This window comes from Neomonachus schauinslandi, chromosome 1 (genome assembly GCF_002201575.2).
Source record: "Neomonachus schauinslandi chromosome 1, ASM220157v2, whole genome shotgun sequence".
Taxonomy (NCBI): Eukaryota; Metazoa; Chordata; class Mammalia; order Carnivora; family Phocidae; genus Neomonachus; species Neomonachus schauinslandi.
Window position 1 is genome coordinate 44,785,662 of NC_058403.1, and position 15,073 is coordinate 44,800,734.

General features: G+C 34.8%; 1 protein-coding gene across 1 annotated transcript; it reads left to right on the top strand.

The window, feature by feature from the left end:
- Nucleotides 1-7,626: 7,626 nt before the first annotated feature.
- Nucleotides 7,627-13,552, top strand: LOC110578447 (olfactory receptor 5AC1-like). Its single transcript, XM_021687960.1, has 2 exons — nt 7,627-7,705; nt 12,615-13,552. The coding sequence occupies exons 1-2, from the start codon at nt 7,627-7,629 to the stop codon at nt 13,550-13,552; spliced, it is 1,017 nt and encodes a 338-aa protein (XP_021543635.1).
- The last annotated feature ends 1,521 nt before the right edge of the window (nt 13,553-15,073 follow it).

The window sequence follows — 15,073 nt, forward strand, 5'->3', positions numbered from 1 at the left end:
AAAACTGCTAGAACTCATACAGGAATTCAGTAAAGTGGCAGGATACAAAATCAATGCACAAAAATCAGTGGCATTCCTATACACCAAAAACAAGACAGAAGAAAGAGAAACTAAGGAGTCGATCCCATTTACAATTGCACCCAAAACCATAAGATACCTAGGAATAAATCTAATCAAAGAGGCAAAGAATCTGTACTCAGAAAACTATAAAATACTCATGAAAGAAATTGAGGAAGACACAAAGAAATGGAAAAACATTCCATGCTCATGGATTGGAAGAACAAATATTGTGAAGATGTCAATGCTACCTAGAGCAATCTACACATTTAATGCAATCCCTATCAAAATACCATCCACTTTTTTCAAAGAAATGGAACAAATAATCCTAAAACTTGTATGGAACCAGAAAAGACCCTGAATAGCCCGAGGAATGTTGAAAAAGAAAAGCAAAGCTGGCGGCATCACAATTCTGGACTTCAAGCTCTATGACAAAGCTGTAATCATCAAGAGAGTATGGAACTGGCACAAAAACAGACACATAGATCAATGGAACAGAATAGAGAGCCCAGAAATGGACCCTCAACTCTATGGTCAACTAATCTTCAACAAAACAGGAAAGAATGTCCAATGGAAAAAAGACAGTCTCTTCAACAAATGGTGTTGGGAAAATTGGACAGCCACATGCAGAAGAATGAAACTGGACCATTTCTTACACCACACACAAAAATAGACTCAAAATGGTTGAAAGACCTAAATGTGAGACAGGAGTCCATCAAAATCCTAGAGGAGAAAACAGGCAGCAACCTCTTCGACCTTAGCCTCAGCAGCTTCTTCCTAGAAACATCACCAAAGGCAAGGGAAGCAAGAGCAGAAATGAACTATTGGGACTTCATCAAGATAAAAAGCTTTTGCAAAGCAAAGGAAACAGTCAACAAAACCAAAAGACAACCGACAGAATGGGAGAAGATATTTGCAAATGACATAGCAGATAAAGGGCTAGGATCCAATATCTATAAAGAACTTAACAAACTCAACACCCAAAGAACAAATGATCCAATCAAGAAATGGGCAGAAGACAAGAACAGACATTTTCCCAAAGAAGACATCCAAATGGCCAATAGACACATGAAAAAGTGCTCAACATCGCTCGGCATCAGGGAAATCCAAATCAAAACCTCAATGAGATACCACCTCACACCAGTCAGAATGGCTAAAATTAACAAGTCAGGAAACGGCAGATGTTGGTGGGCATGCGGAGAAGGGGGAACCCTCCTACACTGTTGGTGGGAATGCAAGCTGGTGCAGCCACTCTGGAAAACAGAATGGAGGTTCCTCAAAAAGTTGAAAATAGAGCTGCCCTACGACCCAACAATTGCACTACTGGATATTTACCCCAGAGATACAAATGTAGTGATCCGAAGGGGTACGTGCACCCCAATGTTTATAGCAGCAATGTCCCCAGTAGCCAAACTGTGGAAAGAGCCAAGATGTCCATGGACAGATGAATGGATAAAGCAGATGTGGTATATATATGGAATATTATGCAGCCATCAAAGGGAATGAAATCTTGCCATTTGCACCAACATGGATGGAACTGGAGGGTGTTATGCTGAGCAAAATAAGTCAATCAGAGAAAGACATGTATCATATGATCTCACTGATATGAGGAATTCTTAATCTCAGGAAACAAACTGAGGGTTGCTGAGTGGTGGGGGTGGGAGGGATGGGGTGGCTGGGTGATGGACATTGGGGAGGGTGTGTGCTATGGTGAGCGCTGTGAATTGTGTAAGACTGTTGAATCACAGACCTGTACCTCTGAAACAAATAATACATTATATGTTAAAAAAAAAAAAAGATAGTAAGAAGGGAAAAATGAAGGGGGCAAAATCGGAAGGGGAGACAAACCATGAGAGACTATGGACTCTGAGAAACAAACTGAGGGTTCTAGAGGGGAGGGGGGTGGGGGGATGGGTTAGCCTGGTGATGGGTATTAAAGAGGGCATGCACTGCATGGAACACTGGGTGTTATATGCAAACAATGAACCATGGAACACTACATCAAAAACTAATGATGTAATGTATGGTGATTAACATAACATAATAAAATAAAAAAATAACAATTAAAAAAAGGAAGTTGGTTTGAATTAAATAATGGAGCATCAAAATTTATTTATTTATTCTTTTTTAAGATTTTATTTATTTATTGGACAGAGAGAGAGACAGTGAGAGAGGGAACACAAATAGGGGGAGTGGGAGAGGGAGAAGCAGGCTTCCCGCTGAGCAGGGAGCCCGATGCGGGGCTCGATCCCAGGACCCTGGGATCATGACCTGAGCCGAAGGCAGACGCTTAACGACTGAGCCACTCAGGCACCCCTAGCAGCATCAAAATTTAAAACTTCCCATATCTAGAAGTACACATACTAAGTTTCATACAGGGCATAATAATATAATGGTATTCAGGAATTTGCAGATTTGGAAATATCTCAAGATAAAGCTTTCTCAAATATTGCAGATCTCCTGTATTCTTTTTATATGATTATTTTGTTTGCAATAGTAAGCTTTGTAAACATTTGCATTGGGATTGCATTGCTATCTTTATCATAGGTAGAAGGCAAAGCAGAGAGCAAGGTTAAGAAACTGGTTAAGTATATATTGATGTAGGTGAAAAATTGAGGTAGTGTTCTCTTAAAGCTGAGTCTAGGTTCTTAGGGTCTCAGCTACCAATTTACTTCCAATTCAGTGACAGGACTATATTAGTATATAGGCTAATTTATTTAAGTATAATAGAAGATTCCTTTTTTTTTTTTTTGCAAAGACTTAATTATGTTCCTTGAGCAGTCAGTTTGTTTAATCACTGTGTTTAGGAAAAGAGAATTCATAGGAAATAAAAATTAAATTCTAGCTGTTGAAGCAGGAGTGAAAATGGTCCTCTTTTTGAAGTATTTTAAAAGGTATATTTAGATTTTTTCCTATAATTCCAATGAACATTATAATACTTACTTAAAATCAGGACATAGTATGTAACATAAATTTATCAATTATTTGACTTATGAATATAAATGAAAATATTCAATTCATTGTTATAGGTCCACAGTTTTATTCCTGTAGGTTCTCACTGGTAAATGGCTTTTTAAAAAGTTAGACAACTGAATGCATTATTTTGAAAAATACTATTGACTGCAGAAATTTATGATTAATTTTACTCTCTTGGTGGTTAACATTGATATAGGATATTTTTATTTTATATTTTTGGACTGATTTTTTTTTTAAGATTTTATTTATTTATTTGAGAGAGAGAGAATGATAGAGAGCATGAGAGGGAGGAGGGTCAGAGGGAGAAGCAGACTCCCTGCCGAGCAGGGAGCCCGATGCGGGACTCGATCCTGGGACTCCAGGATCATGACCTGAGCCGAAGGCAGTCGCTTAACCAACTGAGCCACCCAGGCGCCCATTTTTGGACTGATTTTTGCTATTACATTTTCTTTACCTTTGGTTAGGGCCCTATTCTGATAATTTATTGTTATATCCTCTTACAATCTCTTAAATTATTATTTTGGCAAAAATAAATTTATTTCCATGCATACATTTCAACATTTTTTTTTTTTTTTAGTTTGAGTATATGGCACTGCATAATGTTCCTAATTTCTGCAATGATATTTCATGACAGAATTGTTGAAGCCACAACCAATTATTAAAAATTTGTTAACCTTTTAGTATGGGTAATGCTAACAAATAAAACTGTGTTTTCACATAACCACAGTACAATTATCATACATAGCACAATTAATTGGTTAACATTATTTAATATCAATCTGTGTTCAGTATTCCCAATGTGTCTCAAAAATTGTTGTTTCTTTGTTTGAATCAGGATTTAACCAATGTACACCCATTGCATTTTGATGATGGTTTTTAAATCTCTTTTAATCTACAACAGTTTTTTCTTCCTCCATTTTTCATGTCATTTGTCTGTTGAAGAAACTGGTTTATTTGTCCTATAGAATTTTTCACATTTTGGATCTGGCTGATAGTATCTTTGTGATAAAGGTAACTTTGTGAACTGATAGAATTAGATCTACAAGCTTGCTTAAATACAGAAGATTTTAATTTTAGTTTATTTTAGTTATTAGCTGTGGACTGCCTATTGTGTGCCATTAAGAACAAAATTCTGGATTTTATTTTTTAATAAAATTATTCACTTCATCTAGATTTTGAAATATATTTGCCTAGATTTGGCAAAAGACCCACATAATGGTTTTTACATTTATTGGGTTTGGAAGGTTAGTTCCCTTTTATCATTTTATTTTTTTTCTCAGAAAAATTTAGGTTAGCTAGTAATTTTTCTATTTCATAGGTGTTTTAAAAGAACTAGGTTATGATTTTAAAAATCACATCTAACTTTGCTCTTATCTAATTCATTAATTTCTCCTATTCTGAAATTTTTTCCATTGGCTCTCTTTTCTTATAATATTTTGTTTTTCTTCTGGCTTTTATATTTAGAGTTGAATTTGTTGATTTCATTCTAGCTTTATTTATTGATATTGTATGCATTCATATTTTATATTATGGATTTTCTTCCAAACTGAATTTAGTTGCTGAGTGTTTCATTTTTTTTGGCTTTCTGCCTCTCATTGTGCATATGGAATTTCCATTTATGTGAACTGTCAATGGGTCCAATATAAAACGTCATTTCTATTTTGAAATCTTGTCATATAAAATTTCCAAAAAGATGAATCTATTAATGCACTAATTCTTTTTGTTTTCTGTCTTTATTCAAACTTCACTCCTATGAACAATTAAGTCTCTTACACCCATGTCTTCTTTGCCATACTGAAAAAGAATCATGAAAAAGGCTTGAAGCTATGCCTTCTCCACAGAGGTGCCTATATGCTCACTGTTCTCTTGTTCTACTATAACGCTCTTTTTTCAGATTCATGAGTCCTGAATTTGGCCCAGATGAAGAATAGGGCAAAATGTATTCTTTGCTGTACATTATTGCAATTCTCTGCTAAATCTCTTTTTATACAGCAAAAGAAACAAATTTAAGGTGGACTAATAAAACAATAGAGGAATACATGTTTCTCAAATAAAATATCCTTACCATTTTTTTCAATTTTTATTTAAATAAGCACAACACCTAATACGACATCTTGCACATTGATAATATTCAATACATTTTCTATTGAAAAAATGAAAAACGTGTAAGCTTTACATGACTATGTTATAAAAATATGGTTGATGACTTTAAGCGATTAAGTCTTTTAAATACCCACGTAGTTTGTCAGAATGTATGATTTTATTATAATCAAGAGTGGAGCAATGTTTCAGTTGCATTTACTATTATATCATCATCTCAGTAGATAATAATTGAATGAGTAAATGTATGAGAGCTCTACCTCCAATGATAGCCCTTTGGAAACTCTTTGAAACACATGTAAAGTCTTTTAAAAGGCTTCCATAAAATTAAACCATTTCCAGTTGCATTATTCTTGCTTTGTAAGACTTTTATATACAAACAATTATTTGTGATTAAATAATATCAAGTTCATGAGTTTTAAAAACAAAAGTTTTTACAGCATTTTAAGTAATTACAGTCCACAAAGCTACCCATAGACAGCATAATTTCCCTTTTCCCTGAGTGAATCTCAAGGTTACTATCCCACAAGTATTTCTCAGAGGAAGCCTTTGCAGCTCAAGAGAGCTGAGCCATAAATCCTATTATCTGTCAGAAATTCAGGGTTTTACTCTCTCATACCTAGATCAGATTTTTGTTGTATGCTCTACTATGTCCAAGACAGTGAAAGGACAAGTTCATTATTATTGTTTGTCATTTTCTTATGACCTGTTCACATTACTGCAGAAAATGTAGTGCCAACCAGTGGGCACTATCAGGGCTTCTATCTGGGTTCTTGAGTTCTGTCAGCCTCATCACAAAAGCGTGTGTATATTCCTTTCACAGAGGTAGCATAAGAGGTAGAGTTCTAATGGGCTTGGAGAGGTGCTGGCATCTTAGCCACTGTTTAAGGAGAACTCCTTACTTTTTTTTTTTTTTTTGAGAGAGAGAAAGAGAGAAAGCTGGGGGAAGGGAAGGGGAGATGAGAGAGGGAATCTGAAGCAGGCCCCAAGCTCGGTGTCAGCTCAATGTAGAGCTCCATCTCACGGCCCTGAGATTATGACCTGAGCCAAAATCAAGAGTCGGATGCTTAACCGACTGAGCCACCCAGGGGCCCCAATATTTTTTCTCTATTTTACAATTCTCTATTTTTCTATATTTCGCAAAAAATCTGTAAAATAAAATTACACTTACACTAAGATTAGAAAAACAAACTGACAAACTGAATTTTTTCCTCATCAACACTGCATACAGAAGTCATGATTTTTAACTTTTTTTTCGAAGGTTTTATTTATTTATTTGAGAGAGGGAACACAAGCAGGGGGAGTGGGAGAAGGAGAAGCAGACCCCGCCTGAGCAGGGAGCCCAATGTGAGGCTTGATCCCAGGACCCTGGGATCATGACCTGAGCCGAAGGCAGCCACTTAATCGACTGAGCCACCCAGGCGCCTCAATTTTTAACTTTTTAATTTACTGTAATTTTGATTTTTAACTTCAGCTCTTAGATCAATTCTGAAATATCAGACTCTTTCGCCTAAATGAATCTATTAACTACATTGGACAAAACTTTTGTATAGAGGATGATTGGATAAGTTTTAGGATGAGGGAAGGGATATACAGGCTTAAAGATTTTGATCTTTCTTCTAAGAGTGATCATAAGTTATATTTAAGGGTTTAAATGGAGTTGCCTCCATGGGTGTGAGAATGGTGCTGATCTCAGTGGTTTGGTATTTTATAAAGGTGACATTGGCCCAAATGCAGACAGTGGTAGGAGAAAATATTAGAAAACACACATAGATTATTAAAGGGTTATGTCAGTATTCTAGGTGCACAATAGAGTTTTCTTGACTTTTGAGAGAAGTGGATGGTTTCAACAGATATGAAGGAGATAAAAGCCACCGGTTTGATAATGGTTTTGACAGGGTTTGAGGGGGAATTTAATGTCAAGGGAGGACTCTCAGGTTTGTTTCTTTAAATATGGGGTAATGATGATTCCATTAACTGAGAATGGGAAGACAGGATGAGGGCCACATTTGGTGATAGTGTTGGAAAAGACTGAATTGGATCTGTACATTCTGAGTTTCATGAGTCTTTGAGATGTTTGAGGGAAATCTCAGGTGTTTGGAATGTGGCAACATCAAGAGCAATTAAGAGAAAGGAAATTAATATGACCTAAAAACTGCTCAGGGGCAGTGTGTCATGTCTCCCTCTCAGTGCACTCTATTGACACAAAGTATGCTTCTAATTGTTATACCTGGTGTGTCTGGGTTATTCCCTGATTAGCTCACAATGCCCAGTAGAACAGCTTCACCTCTGTCCTACAGGGACTCCATTGGTAACTTTCACTGAGGGAATTCCAAAGACTTATTCTTCTTTTTCACGAATAGATTTGAAAAAGAGTACAAATAAACATGTCCCCACAGTTGGGGTTTCCAAGGGAAATCTTGGCACACGTCACTGCTTCATTCTGCATCTTCCACTTTTCTTCATTTAAAGGTTTCAGGAGGAAGTACAGCCATGGACGTGAAAGCAGCCAGCAGCTTTGTCAGTTTGGTAATTCATAAGGATGATTGGCTCCCCAACAATGTAAAGTATGGTAGAGGGAAATTTACATTTTTTTCTTTTTTTTTTTCCTTTGGAAACCCACCATCTTTCCTTCAAGAAACCCATCATTTATCAGTCTCCAAAAGACTGAAAAAAACTGAGTGAGGGCACTAGGATCTAATTTTCATTATTTGTAGTTTTTCAATTTGCTTATTTGATAATGAAATATCCAGGTCAGAACTGAAAATCCTGGTAACCCTATGAGATTTTCTGTTTCTCTTCAGGATAGACAATTCTGGATGCTTTTCATAAGTACTAAATGTTTGACTGTTGAAGAGACACATATAATAAGATTCCTTTTTAATAGTAAACAAGATAATATAAAAATGAGACAAATGGAAAGATAATGATGGTGACTCAAAATTTTCAGAGGTTATTTTATACTATAGAAAATTTTCCTTGTCAGGCTAAAGACAAAACTAAATTATGCTGCTTAAACTTCCTTAATTTGTCCATGGAATCATGAAAAGATGACTAAAGTCCCCACTGATAATATTCTTCAGCCTCTTAATTCCAAATAGGTATATGTGTGTGTGTGTATAGGAATACACACACACACACACACATAGTGTATATCTATAGCTATATATATCCACACACACACACACACACACACACAAATATATATAATATAGAGATAGGTAGATAGATAGATAGACATTGAAAAGATCCAAGCACTTAATAGACCTTGACCTAATTGGGAAAATAAGGTATCAATTATGGGTTTATAGTTGTCAAGAAAGCAGGGTAGGCTCACTCAGGACAAAACCTCCACCCTGGAAATTAAATGACTTGTCATCAATGTCCATTAAGGCCAATTTTTAGAGGAAATATTTCAGTCAGTCTTCTTGATGCTTGTGTTGTGTTTCCAGGGCTCCTCATGGGTATATACTTTAAAAGATAAATTTTTAAAGATAATTTTTTCTTGTTCTATTCTCAAAGAATATGGAAAATAACTCACCATTCTCCCTAATCCTGAACGATTAAGAAAAATATTGCCTATGGACCTGTTTTAAAGTTAAAGAATACAATTTTGGTAAATAGGTAAAATTTTTGTGTTTTAATCAGCAAGAAGTATATGTATAAAATTGTGTTATTCATTTTATTTTGAGAAACAATGAATTTACACATCAAATTATAGGCAGATTTTTTTCTTCTAGGTGATCTAAGAGTCTGTGCATTCACTTCTAAATATCTTGGGATCTCTTCTTTTGGATTTACTTTTAGGCAAAATTTTTAGGTCATAGAACAAAATCAAACAAATTATTTAAAGGCCACATCAAATATTCCATATGTAATGTTGGTAAAAATTATAAAATATTTACTAACATATCAAAAAGAAAGGCACCTGAACATGAAAAAATCTATTTAAAAAAGCTTATCGTGCTGGTATACCTAACTTTATTCATTTACAAAAAAACCTTTTGAGTAAGAGAGAACGAGAGAGAGCAATCACTCTCAATGGATGAATTCAAATATGGCCAAAAATATCCAAAAGCATATGCTACATAATCCAATATTTTTTCTCTATTTTACAATACAGAAAATCTGTAAAATAAAATTTACTTATGATTTATTCTATTCTACTAAATGCAATAATAGTATTATTATTCCTGTTTCCTTTTCTCTTCTTCACTATCAAAACTCTTATGACTGTCCTTAAATATATAGCTTTGACCATATATGAATATTTATAATTGTATAAATAGGATGACATTATATATTGTGTCTTTATCAGAAAAACTGTTTTGGAGGTACTGTTAATTCTCCCTCCTCTTTATTACTCTCCTATCACCTACAGCAAACAATAAGTATTAACAAGCTAGGGTCTATCATTTCACACAGTCTTTATGTTCATATGGTTATATGCAAATGTATATATGTGCATGTATTCATAGATATAAGAGTGAGAATTTTAAGATTTTAGTGCCTGTTTGTTTAATGGGATAATATTAAAAACATTTCTATGCATCTTAGTTTTCTCACATTCCTAACAATTGTGGAAATTTCTTTGAGAAAAATGGTAGAGCAATAACATTTTAAATGACTGCCATCATATTGATTAGTATGATTATACCAGGATTTGTTCAACCATTGCTTCATCCTGTTGGTTTACATATTATTTCCAGTGTTTTGCCACCATGAGCAATGCTGCAGTAGACTTTTCTCCCTATGAAATGATATGCTATTGCTATAGAATGGACTGAAGGCATGGATCACTGAGTTGAAAAGTATGTGTATTTTTATTTTATTTTTTATTTTTTAAAGATTTTATTTATTTATTTGAGAGAGAGAATGAGAGAGAGCATGAGAGGGAGGAGGGTCAGAGGGAGAAGCAGACTCCCCGCTGAGCAGGGAGCCCGATGCGGGACTCGATCCCGGGACTCCAGGATCATGACCTGAGCCGAAGGCAGTCGCTTAACCAACTGAGCCACCCAGGTGCCCTATGTGTATTTTTATTTTTAAAAAATATTGGCAAATTGTTTTTCAAAGTCTTAATAATTTACATTTTTACCAGTAAGTGTGAGAATGACCATTTCCAAATTCTGACAACCAGTGGATTTTGCTAATCTGAGGAATGACAAATAATGTCTTATTTTATTTGCACATCTTGAGTACTGGGGAAGGTGAGCATCTTTTCCCACATTTATTGAATGTGTTGATATATTCTTCTGTGACTTGCTCTTTCAATTCCATTTTTATTTTTCCATTGAATTACTTGATTTTCTTACCAATTAGTAATATTTCTTTGCACCTGATAGATACTAATATTTTACCTATTATATTATTATACATATTCTTCCAAAGTTTTAGTCACCATTTACCTTGTGAAAGATTTGATATATACTCTATTTTCATGAATTTAAACATTAGATTAAATATATCTATATCTTTCTTTATTATGGCTTTTTTATATTAGTCAAAGTTTTTTTTTCATTTTATTTATTTATTTGACTGAGAGAGAGAGAGAGAAAGAGAGAGAGGGAAAATACGAGCCGGGGAAGCGGCAGGCAGAGGGAAAGGGAGAAGCAGCCTCCGGGCCGAGGAAGTAGTCTCATGTGGGGCTTGATCCCAATACCCTGGGATTATGACTTGAGTGGAAGGCAGATGCTTAACCAACTGAGCCACCCAGGCACCCCTAGTCAAAGATTTTTGTTATATATTTAAATTATATTTATTTCATGAATTTTCTTAGAATGTTTAAATTGTTTTTTTATTTTTTACTTTTAAGTCCTTGATCCAGCAGCAATTTTAGATTTTATTTATTTTTATTTTTAAAAAGATTTTATTTATCTTTAGAGAGAGAGAGCGAGAGCAGGGGGACAGGCAGAGGTGGAGAGAGAATCTCAAGCTGACTCCATGCTAAGCATGGAGCCTGAAGTAGAGCTCTATCTCAGGACCCTGAGATCATGACCTGAACTGAAATCAAGAGTTGGACGCTTAACCAACTGAGCCACCCAGACACCCCGATCCAGCTGCAATTTTAATACAAGCATAGAAAAGGAAGCCATTCTTACTTTTTTTCCCAGATAGGCAAGTATAGTCACAATATTTATTGACTAAATCAACATTGTCAATTGAAAAATCATCCATGTACTATGTTAAATTCCAATAAATATATTTGAATCATCTTTGGAATCTTTATTTGGTTTTACTATTATATTTTCCTATTTCCATGTCACATTACATTCTATTAAATGGCTTTATGTTTTAACACCACTGCATACTTGACTTTCATACAGTTCATATTTTCCTTGTCTCTTCAAAATACTTTTATAAGAATTTTATGCTTATGCTATCACATTAAAAAGCAATTAGGGTTCTAACTAAAAATTAATTGAATTCTACTGACATTTATAATACTAAGTATTCTAATCTGAGAACATATTTTGGCTGTCTATTTCTTTAGAAATTGTATAATATTCTTTGTTAAGTTTTTACAATTTTATTCACATAGGTCTCACATATTTTAAAAATATTTCAATGTATTTTAAAGTGTATGGCTATTATAATTGATATAGTTCCCTCTTATTTCTCTTTCTTGTTTGCAAAGGATAAAAATCTAGTAATTCTTTTTGTATCCAGCCTTCATCTGGTACTTATTAAAGTCATAATGTTATTTAATTATAACAATATAACATTAGAAAAAATATGAATTTATTTCCTACAATTATTATGACATTTCCTTATATCTTTATTACTTTCATATCTCAGATGTATTGCAGTTTCTAAAAAAATACCATACAATAATGGTCAGAGTAAGCATTTCAATCTGTTCTTAATTTGAGGGAGATGCTGTACCATTTAGAATGTATGCTATTGGTTTTGATAACTAATCTTTAGCATATTTAGTTTTTAAAATTTTTTTGTTTTTTTACACAGAGAGCTCACATACACACATGAGTTGGGGGGAGGTGCAGAGGGAGAGAGAGAGAAAGAGAATCCTAAGCAGGCTCCATGTCCAGCACAGAGCCCCATGGGGGACTCGATCTCACAACCCTGAGATCATGACCTGAGCCGAAATCAAGAGTTGGACACTTAACCAACTGAGCCACCCAGGTGCCCCTACCATATTTTAAAAAATTCTATTTCTATTTTTAAAGATTTTAAATTAGAGGGTGATTATTAAACTACAAGCAATTTTTTCCAAATAAAAAAATAAGCCCACTTCTCTTATACAGTAATGAATTCCATATATATATGGAATATATATATATTCCCCCTAATTTTTAGGAACAGTTGCCCAAATACATACTGTTTGTAAAGAATACTCAAGTATAAAATTAAACATTCTGCGTAAAGGGATATATAAAAAAAGAAGATACATTTATTTTCAAATAAAATGTGATTATTTTCATGGTATTTTATGACTGTGTTCTTCACTTATTCTTTCATTTCAGTGATCAGCTTCAGTGAATCTGATGGAAACAAAACACAGGTGACTGAATTTGTTCTCACAGGACTTACAGATCGTCCAGGGCTGCAGGTCCCCCTGTTCCTGGTGTTCTTGGTCATCTACCTCACCACCATGGTGGGCAACCTCGGACTGATTTTTCTCATCTGGAAGGACCCCCATCTTCACACTCCCATGTACTTACTCCTTGGCAGTTTGGCCCTTGCAGATGCTTGTTCCTCATCCTCTGTGACTCCCAGGATGCTAATGAATTTTTTATCTAACAATCATATGATATCCCTGGTTGAATGCATCACTCAATTTTATATTTTTGCTTCCAGTGCAAACACAGAATGTTTCCTTCTGGTAGTGATGGCCTATGACCGTTATGTAGCCATATGTAACCCCTTGCTTTATCCAGTGGTGATGTCCAATATATTCTGCATTCAGTTATTAAGTGTTTCATATATTATTGGGTTTCTTCATCCTATGCTGCATGTTAGTTTGTTATTTAGATTAACTTTCTGCAAGTCCAATGTAATACATTATTTCTACTGTGAAATTTTACAACTGTTTGAGATTTCCTGTACTGACCCTAGAGTTAATATGCTCCTGATTTTTATATTTTCAGTCTTTATACAATCTTTCACTTTTATGACAATTATCATCTCTTACTCCTATGTCCTCTTCACCATTCTGGAAAAGAAGTCTGAAAAGGGCAGAAGCAAAGCCTTCTCCACGTGCAGTGCCCACCTGCTCTCTGTCTCTTTGTTCTATGGCACTCTCTTCTTCATGTATGTGTGTCCTGGGTCTGGACGAGCTGAAAATCAAGATAAAATATATTCTGTATTTTATACAATAATAATTCCCCTGCTAAATCCTTTTATTTACAGTCTGAGAAACCAAGAGGTGATAGGTGCCTTGAGGAGAATAATAAATACATAAATAGTTCTTTTTTTTAAGATTTTATTTATTTATTCATGAGAGACAGAGAGAGAGAGAGGCAGAGGGAGAAGCAGGCTCCAAAGGAGCAGGGAGCCCGATGTGGGACTTGACCCCAGGACCCTGGGATCATGACCTGAGGCAAAGGCAGACGCTTAACCATCTGAGCCACCCAGGAGCCCAATACATAAATAGTTCTTAAGACAAATTTTAAACTTGCTTTTTCCAAACTCTGCAAAACACAAGGGATCTGAAGTTATGCAAATTAGCCCTGGCTTTATAGTTTAGTAGAAGGCAATGACTAAGGCAGTTTCTGAGTGCTGTGTGATGAAAGTCAACTTCAGTGGATATTTGTTTCAGTGGAAGATGATCTTAATATCACAGAAAACTGAATTCTTTATGAAAAATAGAACATCTTTTTAAAATTAAGTTTTTAGAATTTGTGCTTTTTTACTCTTTGTAAATTTCCTCTAAATTAGATGTAATAGTTTAAAATTTTATTGTGGCAGACATTTGCATGTTTCTTTGTTGAAGCTGTTGTGACTGAGCCAAGACAATTGTCTAGGGTCTACATCTCAAAAGTCTTGCTGCTTTTCCAGTTTGCATTCCCACTAACAGTGTAAGAGGGTTCCCCCTTCTCCATATTCTCGCCAACATCTGTTTTTTCCTGTGTTGTTAATTTTAGCCATTCTGACAGGTGTGAGGTGATATCTTATTGTCATTTTAATTTGTATTACCCTGATGATCAGTGATGTTAAACCTCTTTTCATATGTGTTGGTTATCTATATGTCTTTGGAAAATTGTCTATTAATATCTTCTGCCCATTTTTTAACTGGGGCTTGGACTCACAACCCTGAGATCAAGACCTGAGCTGAGAGTTGGATGCTCAACTAACTGAACCACCCAGGTGCCCCTGGTTTATTTATTTTCTGCATGTTGAGTTGTATAAGTTTTTTATATATTTTGGAGACTAACCCTTTATAAGATATGTCATTTCCAAATATCTCTTCCCATTCCAAAGGTTGCCTTTTAGTTTTGTTGATTGCTTCCTTCACTGTGCAGAAGATTTTTATCTTGATGAAGTCCCAATAGTTGATTTTTGCTTTTGTTTCCTTTGCTTAAGGAGATATATCTAGTAAGAAGTTGCTACACTTGAGGTCAAAGAGGTTGCTGCCTATGTTCTCCTCTAGGATTTTGATGGCTTCCTGTCTCACATTTAGGTCTTTTTCCATTTTGAATTTATTTTTGTTTATGTGAAAGAAACAGTCCAGCAATTGCATTACTAGATATTTACCTAAGGGATAAAAAATACTGATTCAAAGGGATACATGCACCTTGATGTTTATAACAGCATTATCAATAATAGACAAATTATGGAAAGAGCCCATCAACTGAGGAATGGATAAAGAAGAAGTGGTATATATATATATATACTATGGAATATTTCTCAGCCACAAAAAAAGAATGAAATCTTGCTGTTTGCAATAACATGGATGGAGTTAGAGAGTATCATGTTAAGTGAA

Bases quoted from the DNA above. Each gene is read 5' to 3' on its own strand.
- LOC110578447 (XM_021687960.1), top strand. From the start codon at position 7,627: ATGGACGTGAAAGCAGCCAGCAGCTTTGTCAGTTTGGTAATTCATAAG. The intron at 7,706-12,614 runs GTAGAGGGAAAT...CTTTCATTTCAG, and splicing joins CCCCAACAATGTAAAGTATG to TGATCAGCTTCAGTGAATCT.